The sequence below is a fragment of the Rhincodon typus genome, chromosome 10 (genome assembly GCF_021869965.1).
Source record: "Rhincodon typus isolate 14 chromosome 10, sRhiTyp1.1, whole genome shotgun sequence".
Lineage (NCBI taxonomy): Eukaryota > Metazoa > Chordata > Chondrichthyes > Orectolobiformes > Rhincodontidae > Rhincodon > Rhincodon typus.
The window spans coordinates 11,137,948-11,147,745 of record NC_063341.1 but is presented as its reverse complement, the minus strand read 5'-3'; the positions used below and the strand labels follow the sequence as shown (position 1 = coordinate 11,147,745).

At 43.4% G+C, this 9,798-nt stretch overlaps 1 protein-coding gene across 8 annotated transcripts in view; it reads left to right on the top strand.

Moving 5' to 3' along the window:
• The first annotated feature begins 2,759 nt into the window (after positions 1 to 2,759).
• The window catches only part of acbd6 (acyl-CoA binding domain containing 6), a 162,814-nt gene continuing 155,775 nt past the window's right edge, over positions 2,760 to 9,798 (top strand). For 3 of the 8 annotated variants that reach the window (XR_007263069.1, XR_007263068.1, XM_048602141.1), the window contains exons 1-2: positions 2,766 to 3,173; positions 8,987 to 9,051. Coding sequence is in view for 6 of the 8 variants with exons in the window: in XM_048602141.1 (XP_048458098.1) it covers positions 2,997 to 3,173; positions 8,987 to 9,051 (242 nt within the window). In the remaining 2 variants the exon portion in view is untranslated. Of the gene's footprint in view, positions 3,174 to 7,231; positions 7,299 to 8,986; positions 9,052 to 9,798 lie in introns of all 8 variants that reach the window. The other 5 variants (XM_048602139.1, XM_048602140.1, XM_020512278.2 and 2 more) reach the window with 5 other exon arrangements.

The window sequence follows — 9,798 nt, the reverse complement described above, 5'->3', positions numbered from 1 at the left end:
GGCTTATGTTTGATTTTAATTATCAGAAGGGTTCGACTATTCCCCCTCCGTAATGCTTCTAAACTCACATGAATAAAGGTGTAAACTGTTTAGTCATTCCTGATGTGTCAAACACTTCATCACAAGAAGTAGCCTAGTGAAGCACTTTTGAACAGTCCCCAATGCCAGTATACATATTTTTAAAATACAGGGATTAAACCGTACACCATACTCCAGGTGCGGCCTCACTAAAACCCTGTACAGTTGTAACAAGGTTTTTACTGTTTTTAAACTACAACTCTCCAGCAACAAAAGCCAAAATTCCATTTCCCTTTCACAAAACCATGTTGATACTATTTGATTGCATTCAACCTTTCTAAATGCCCCACTATCTCTTCCTTAATAATTTTCCTAATGACAGATGTTAGGCCAGCCGGCCTACAGTTTGCTGCTTTCTGTTTCCATCCCTTCCTGAACAGGGATGTCACATCAGCAGTTTTCCAATCCACAGGAACCCTCCTCAAATCCAGTGAATTCTCAAGTTTTTAGACCAATCACTATCTCTGCAGCCACCTTCTTTAAAATTTTTGGATGCAGGCTATCAGGTCCTAGTCTACCTTTAGCCCCATTAGTTTGTGAAATACTTTGTCCCTCATTACAAAGCCTACAACAAGACCTTTCCTCCTAATAGCACCTTGCTTATTTGTATTCTTTGGGGTATTTATAGTATCCCCTACTATGAAGACCATTGTAAAAATATTGATTTAAATTATCTGCTTTCCTGTTTCCCATTACCAATTCTATAGTCATATCCTCCAAGTTCCCATGCTTACTTTAACTACTCTCTTTTAACATACCCATTGGAGGTCTCACTATTTGAACAAAGAACAAAGAAAATTACAGCACAAGAACAGGCCCTTTGGCCCTCCAAGCCTGCGCCAATCCAGATCTTCTATCTAAACCTGTCACCTATTTTCCAAGGATCTGTATCCCTCTGCTCCCTGCCCATTCATGTACCTGTCTAGATACATCTTAAATGACGCTATCTTGCCTGCCTCTACCACCTCCGCTGGCAACGCATTCCAGGCACCCACCACCCTCTGTGTAAAGAACTTTCCAAGCATATCTCCCTTAAACTTTTCCCCTCTCACCTTGAAATCGTGACCCCTAGTAATGAAGTACCCCACTCTGGGAAAAAGCTTCTTGTTATCCACCCTGTCTATACCTCTCATGATTTTGTAGACCTCAATCAGGTCCCCCCTCAACCTCCGTCTTTCTAATGTAAATAATCCTAATCTACTCAACCTCTCTTGATAGCTAGCGCCCTCCATACCAGGCAACATCCTGGTGCATCTCCTCTGCACCCCCTTCAAAGCATCCACATCCTTTTGGTAATGTGGCGACCAGAACTGTACGCAGTATTCCAAATGTGGTCGAACCAAAGTCCTATACAAAGTCCTTTGCTTTCATAGATGTTGCTAATTTACTATCAAAACTCAAATTTTCTCCGTTTATTCGCGCTTCAGTTGTCCAATAATGGCTCCTAAAATCCTCTGGCCTACCACTAGTTTTTGCCATTTTACATGCCTTAATTTTTGATCAAGTACTGTCCTTGAGTGCCTTTGTCAATCATGTGTGGGTCATCTCATTGAGTCCGGTTTGACCTGGTTATATTTTTGCTGAGCATTATGAAATATCTGCTTAAATGTCTGCCACGGCTCATCCACTGACCAATCCATTTCCATTACCTTTACCATTAGGGGCAGAAGTAAATGATAGATGGAGATGGAGCCAAGAGAGACAGAAAAACAGTTGAGTAGCAAAAGGAATGGGTAAAGGTCAGTCTGGGAGGATGAATAGCTGCTTATGGGCACCATCAGTGGTGAACAATTATCTACATATCTTCCTGTGCTGTCACACCTTTGCTCTTCCAGGAAGAAACAAAGTGAAGGGACTCTTTGCTGTTCTATCTCCTGCTATTACTGTCCTTATCAAACAGGTCCTCTCATTTTATGAAGCTATTGACCCACTCCCTCTCATCCTCTGAGCATGCTACTCTGTCACCCTACCCACATGGCACTTCATCCTCCCACCATTCTAACCTAACATTTATCTTAACATAGCAGTCAACGAGGCTGTCTGATTCCAGACCTTTAAATTTCAGAACACTGTAGCTCACCGCTTCGGAAAAAAAAGGTTGTGGCCCAGAATTCTGCACTAGAAGGGTACTGGTCATAATGAAGTACAGCTCCACGTTTCTGAAGGAGCCCTGATAGGAATCTCAGTAGAAGGAAAAGTGGCAAATCTGTGAGAAATTGCGAATCCACGGAAAATCTGATCCAATGTGCTTTGTGAGCCACAGAAGACTCTCTGGTTAAAACAAGAAAGTGTTTTTTTTCACCTACCTAGACCAAAGAGGCCATGTAGTTTCAAATAGCAAACCTTCATTACGAGCTGTAACCCATACAGGGTAGTGTGCTGGCATATCCCCCTAATTCTAAAGGCAGTTCTACATAACACCATGCAGTGCTCCGGTTTGTCAAGCTGCTATATTGTATTATCGGTCACCAAGATTACGTGCAATGCTGTTGCCAACATCACGCGAACACTTAAATCAGTGTGGGAGACGTGGCTCGAAAACAAACGTAAATACAAGCAGAAAGCGGCGCGTCTTTTTCTTTTGTTAAATGAGTGTCAATGCGCGTTGAAAAGAATAAGGTGCATTTTCGCTGCGGAACCTTCGCACGGCGGCCGGTGCGTTCCACCCGGAGTGTTGACGGCTCCGGGACCGGCAGCGGCGTGAGAAGTCGGGGGGGGGGGGGGGGGTGGAAAAGAACCAGCGGTTAAACGGTCGGAGCTGGACCCTCCCCGAACCACCACCACCACCCCCCCCCCCCCCCCTCCCTCGTTTCCTCTGCAACGAATAATTAATACGCCAGCGGGAACTTCCACCCCCCACCCCACCCCACCCCACCTCCCAGAGCCTGGGGCACGGGCGCCCTCCTTCCCTCCCCGAGATGGCGGCGGTGTCAGACCAGGCGAGCGATAGCGAGGACCCTGTTCCGGAGGCTGAGGGCGGAGGAGGAGGGCGCGCGCTGGAGGCTGAGTTCGAGCGCGCGGCCGCGCACGTGCAGACGCTCGCGCATGCGGCGGGCCGCGAGACCCTGCTCTACCTGTACAGCCGCTTCAAACAGGTGAGAGCGGGGTTGGGAACACGTAGACGTTACAACAACAACAACACTACTGTACTGAGATAACACCAGTGTGGATGCTGGAGCAACACAGCGGGCCAGGCAGCGTCAGGGGAGCAGGAAAGTTGACGTTTTGGGTCGGGACCCCTCTTCAGAAATGGGGGAGTGGAGAGGGAGCTGGGAAATGAATAGAGAGGGGAGGGGTGGGGTGTCGGTAGGTGAATGCAGGTATGTATATCTGGTGCCCGCCTTGAAACTGACATCTGTTTCAAACCCACCGACTGCCGCAGCTACCTGGACTACACCTCCTTTCACCCACCTTCCCGCAAGAATGCAATCCCCTACTCCCAATTCCTCCGCCACGTCTGCTCCCAAGGTGGGGTGTTCCACTCCCGGACATCCCAGATGTCCTCCTACTTCAAGGACTGTAACTTTCCCTCTCCGGTGATCGAAAATACATTGCATTTCCCGCACTCTTGCCCTCAAACCCCCTCCTCCCCTAACTAAAATAAAGACAGAATCCCCCTGGTCCTCACGTACCACCCCACTAACCTCTGCATCCAATGTATCATTCTCCGCCACCTATATTCTGACCCCACAACCAAAGAGATATTTCCCTCCCCACCCCTAACTGCCTTTCGTAGGAACTGCTCACTCCGCAACTCCCTCATCTGCTGCACACACCCCACCAACCCCACCACACTAGACATCTTTTCCAGCAACTGCAGGAAGTGCTATACCACCTCACCTCCATTCAAGACCCAAAACAAACCTTTCATATCAGAGATAGTAGGAACTGCAGATGTTGGAGAATCTGAGATAACAAGGTGTAGAGCTGGATGAACACAGCAGGCCAAGTAGCATCCGAGGAACAGGAAGGCTGACGTTTCGGGCCTAGAAGAAGGGTTTAGGCCTGAAACGTCAACCTTTCATATCAGACAGGGGTTCATCTGTACATCTGTCAACTTGGTCTACCGTATCCGCTGCTCCCGATGTGGCCTCCTCTACATCATTGAGACCAAGCGTACGCTCAGAGACCATTTCGTAGAGCATCTGCACTCTGTACGTGGCAAACGACAACACTTTCCAGTTGCCAAGCATTTTAACTCTCTTCCCACTCCCTGGGTGACATGTCCATCCTGGGCTGCCTCACAATGACACCACCCGCAAATTGGAGGAGCAACAACTCATATCCTGCTTGAGGAGCCTACAGCCCAATGGCCTAAACGTGGAATTCACCAGTTTTAAAATCTCCTTGACTTGACACAACCTGTCCATCTTCTCTCCCACCTCTCCACCACTCACCTATCGCCTTCCCCAGCCCCACCCCTCCCCTCTCTATTTATTTCCCAGTTCCCTTTGCCCTCCCTATTGCTCAAGAAGGGTCCTGATCCAAAATGTCAACTTTCCTGCTCCTCTGATGCTGCCTGGCCTGCTGTGTTCCTCCAGCTCCACACTGTTGTCTCTGACTCTAGCATCTGCAGTTCCTGCTATCTCTGAACAATTTACTGAGTTTACCCAGCACTTTCTGTTCATATTTTCATATTTCCAGCGTTCACAGTGTTTTGCTTTTATTTGCAAAACGTGTCCCTCTACAGCACGGAAACAGACCTGTGTAAAGCACAAGGTGTTGGGGAAACTCAAAGTCTGGCGGCATCTGTAGGAGGAGAGAAAAACAAAAAAAAAGTTGCTGGAAAAGCTCAGTAGGTCTGGTAGCATCTGTGGAGAGAAATCAGAATTGACGTTTCGGGTCAAGTGACCCTTCCTCAGATCTGTAGGAAGAGAAGAAGCAGGAATTATCCTTTCGAGCCTGATATGGCAAGCATCACAGTCATTTCAAAGACTCTTGTAATTTCAGACTTAAAACGTTAACTTTGTTTCTCTCTCTCAGCTGCCAGACCAGCTGAGTTTCTCCAGCACTGTTTATGTTTCTGATTTCCAGTGTCCATATTATTTTCATAGAAATCTAAGAATCTATACAGCCATTCGGCCCATCGAGTCAACAGTGACCCTCTGATGACACACCCAGACACACCTCCTAACCTAATCCCTGTAAGGCTGCATTTCCCATGGCTAATCCACCTAGCCTACACGTCCCTGAACATTACAGGACAATATAACATGGCCAATACACCTAATCTGCACATCTTTGTATACCCACAGTCCATGAGGGTACATGGATGTTAGTGCGGACCCGATGGGCCAAATGGCCTGCTTCCACACTGTAACAATTCCATGCTTGTTTTGATTGTGGGAGGAAATCGGAGCACCAAGTGGAAACCCATGCAAACATAGGGAGAGAATGCAAACTCCACACAGTCCAAAAGAGGAATCGAACCAAGGTCTCTGGTGCTGTGAGATAGCATTGCTAACTACTGAGCCACTGTGTCGCCCTCCTTTGCTTTAATTTGTGTGTCTTCCTGGAAAAGGTCAAAAGATAAAATGTGCCCCTGGAGCAGCTTGAAAGATGGTATTCACTTGTAACAGGTAAAACGTACCTTGATAGTAGGTAAATAAAAGCCTCCATAAACATGTAAAACAGGCATCCCTGAACAGGTACAAAGTGCCTAAAACCCACTAAAACAGGTGAGCCCAAGAGACATGTGCAAGCAGCTATAATGCTTACCACAAACAGGTGAACTCTCCAATATAGGTAAACCCTAAGGTACAAGTACAAATAGGCATGGCCCTCACCAAGGATTGTGAAAAGGTGAGGGATAGATGTCAGTTGGGCAACAAGTATGAATAGCTAAACTTTTACGATAGTGGTAACGACGCAAGGGACAGGTAAAATTAAGTAAACCCCAGCAATATGAACAAAAGGGCAAATCCATAACGGGTAAATGCTGGAAGGATCATAAACAAGCCACTGAGAAATCAATACAAGAATTTAAGTTCCAATCTAAATGTAAACTACAGGAATGAATATAAACATTGATTCCCTATATTTGTTAATGAAAATAAATAGAAACCCTTCTGTAATATCCTGATACCTGATAAAAGATTTGGCCAAGGATAGCACTGCTCAAATAGTTTGTGGCTCATAAGTAGTTCCTTTAAAGTGGTTTACTGAGAAGTGACAGTTTAAATACAGTGCATAATTGGAGTTGAAAGTGTAGATATATAACTAGTGATAGATGAGAAGGTTTATTAGTTCAGAATTTGATGGTGGCCTGGTTTCTGTTGTGTGCGGCAACAAATGCTTCCATTTTTTTCTTTTATGCTTTTTCCTTACTGAGTGCTTGTTTGCGCACTTTAATTTTTATGGATGTGTGGCCATCTCATATCAATCAGTCAGTCAATTTCATCTTCCCACTTGATTGTCCAATTTCCAAAGGGCAAGTATCAAAGGTAAGGAATGGTGGCGTACTGGTAATGTTACTAAGCTGATAATCCAGAGACCTGGACAAAGTTTGGAAATGCAATTCCTCCACTACCACTGATGGAATTTAAATTCAATAAATCAATAAATCTGAATTAATGACCACAAACCTACCAGATTGCTGTAACAACCTATCTGTTTCACTAGTGTTCTTCAGGGAAGAAAATCTAATTCTTACCCTGTTCTGCCTGCATCTGATTCCTGACGTACAACAATCAGTTGACTCTTGACTATCTTCTGAAATGACCTGGCAAACCACTCAGTTTTATGAAGGATGGTCAACATGTTGGTTTTGCCATTGATGCTCATATCCTACAAACAAATAAGAATAAGTGTCTGAACTCTTTAATCCTTTTGCTTATCTTTTTTTACGAGGCAACTTGTTACTGTTTTACCAGCTCCTAAACGTCTTGTACAAAGCCTTTATTGATAATTTGGTCCTTGGTAGAAATAAAATCTATGCTGTCCTTTCTCTGTATCAACTTTAGAGTCTTTCTTATTAAGGGAGAATGAGAGAGTGTGTTATTTTCAGAATCATCAACTTCTTCAGATCTTAAGAGAGCTATTTCCTACGTGGCTGTAAATCTGTATCTGGCTTAAACCGTAGGTGTCACCGTCCTTTCTTGAGAATTGTAAGCAGTGCTGGGTATTAACCAATTTGATTCTCTCTGTATAATAGAACACCCAGTGCGGAGGATCAAAGTGGGAGAAATAAATCTGTGACCAGATGGAGCGTAGTACTGCAGGTGAAATAACAAATATAAGCGTGATTATAATAATTTATGGTGTGAAAGTTAGGGCTGAAGTTATAATCTCCATAGAGACAGATTACCTTTTAGATATCAATTTTCTAACATGAGATGGAAAGAATCTCCAATATTTAAAGTCTTTGGCCTTCTATTGTAAAAAAGTACATATTAAGATCTGTAACAACTAAATGTTACTTAGTAGTTGCCCAATATAAAACAGCAGAAAAGATACTTTCTGCATTAGCTAACTAACATCATTGAAAACCTCACGCCCAGCATTCCCTCTAACTTTCCTTTTGACACCCAGGCCTCCGAGGTCTGTGTGCACCAGCGACCTCCCAAACTGGCAGTCAGTGCTATGCGTCCTGCTGATGCCTATTCCTATGCATGGAACCTTGCATACAACGTAGAGGGAATGTTGACCACGTGTAAACGTTGCACCACACTCAGATCAGGAGCTAATCAGTGAACTTTGCAGGGCAAGAGGAAACCATTTGGTCTTTAGTGTTTTTGCTGGCTGTTTGAAAGAGCTGTTCAAGTAACCTCTCTGCGGTATACAGACTCTCCCGAGTTAGCTGATTTGTGTGATTCCTTTTGGTTCTCTAGGCTTAAAGCAGGGAAAATTGGTTCTTTCCTCACCTGAGAGTTGTCCAGTCACTCTTGCAGGAAGTATACATGTCCAGGCTCAGCTACGAAACCTTCTTTGCTCAGATAGACTATCAGTGGTTCAAGCCTGAGTAATAACTTTGTACTTGTCCCATCACCAAAAGAACTATGCCCAAGTAAGGAGCCAGGAGGTGAGGAGACAGTCGCTGTGTCAGAAAAGGACGCATGGTTTTGCTCAGGAATGTAACCCATGTAAAGCCATGACTTTTAATTAGGCAGTGTTATTGTTGAGTTCTGAAGAAGGGTAATACCTGAAACATTGACTTCTCCTCCTTCAAATGCTGCCTGGCTGGCTGAGTTTTTCCAGCCTTCCGTTTGTCTATCTTGGATTCCAGCATCTGCAGTTTTTTGTGTCTCTAACCAATGTTATTGTTTTATTGGTTCACCCCACATTGGTGATAACCTGGGTTACGAAATGATCGTATGATATTGAATGCTGTCACTCAGAAGAATGTGACAAAGGAGCTACAGGAAGGAACAGTAATATGCAGTGAGGAAATTAGAGAACTGCCGGGTAGTTTTGTACAAAGCGCAGCTTGTAGACTTAAACTTCTCCCTTGTGAATGGTATAAATTGTGAAGTAGGAAGAGTAGTCCTAATCCTTGCAGTTGTATAATTTTAAGCTCCATAGTGATCAATGTTTGTGGTATATTGCGTACGTTTATTAAATTCAAGGAAAGACTAAAGTGATGAACCAGTCATGAGGGCATGACTGTTGCCTCTAGAGCTCTTCAAAGGCAAGAATTTTAGGATGTGTCTTCCAAACCATCAGTATGCTTTGTTCACACACGTAGTCTTGGATTCCATGTTTGTGACATCTACCATCGATTGATTTCAAAGCCTGAAACACACCCTTTTAACCTTTGAATTCAACCAGCTGAAATGGGATTCAATTCTCTTCTGTCTCTTGCTGGGGATGATCCAAAAGAATAAAATCTGAGTGAGGTTTTTGGTAACTGACCTGTTTTGTTACACTTAATGATTGTTTCAGCTATTATACCTATATTTTGTCTTTTTAGGCCAAATTTGGGAAATGCAACATTCCAAAGCCTGGATTCTTCGACTTTGAAGGCAAACAGAAATGGTAAGTGGCTTAAAAAGAATAATGTTTTAAATAAGTATGAAATATGACATTTTGTACATACTATATATTTTGATAGAGAAAGAAATATAGATGAGCTAAAATAAAAACAGAAGTGACAAATATTTAGGAGGTTTGGCAGGACCTGTGGAGAGAGAAACAGAGTTAACGTTTTGACTTGATTATGACTCGTTCTGATGTGTGATCATTTTCTCAGCCTTGGTTTACCACTGTAGTCTGTGTATTTAATAAATATATCCAATATACCAAAAATATTCCTTTGTCAATGTGGAGCTTACAATTATTCAACTGGAGGGATAAAATCTACATCTCCGATTATACATTTTATTCTTCTTCCTGTTCTAAAGAGTCGTCATCAACTTGGATCCTTAACTTGTTTTCCTCATTGTAGATGCAAGAATTGTGGAGCTTTTCCAGCAATTTAGTTTTATTTCTGATTTCCATAATCCACAGTATTTTGCTATTATTTTATTTATACAAAATTGTGTGATGGAATCCAGTCAGAGATTTAGATAAAACCATAAAAGCAAGGTTCTCGTGGAAAGATATGCTTCAAGGTTCGGAACTGCCTTCCCTTCCAACTTGATTTAAGTTTGAGTTTCAAGATACCTTTTTGTCTTTGTGTGTGAAAATGTTTTATGTTCTTTGTATGTTCTTTGTTATTGTGCTTATCCACTGCTGAACCATCAGCTGGAGGCTTCACCTGATTTGTAACTATTCATACATTGA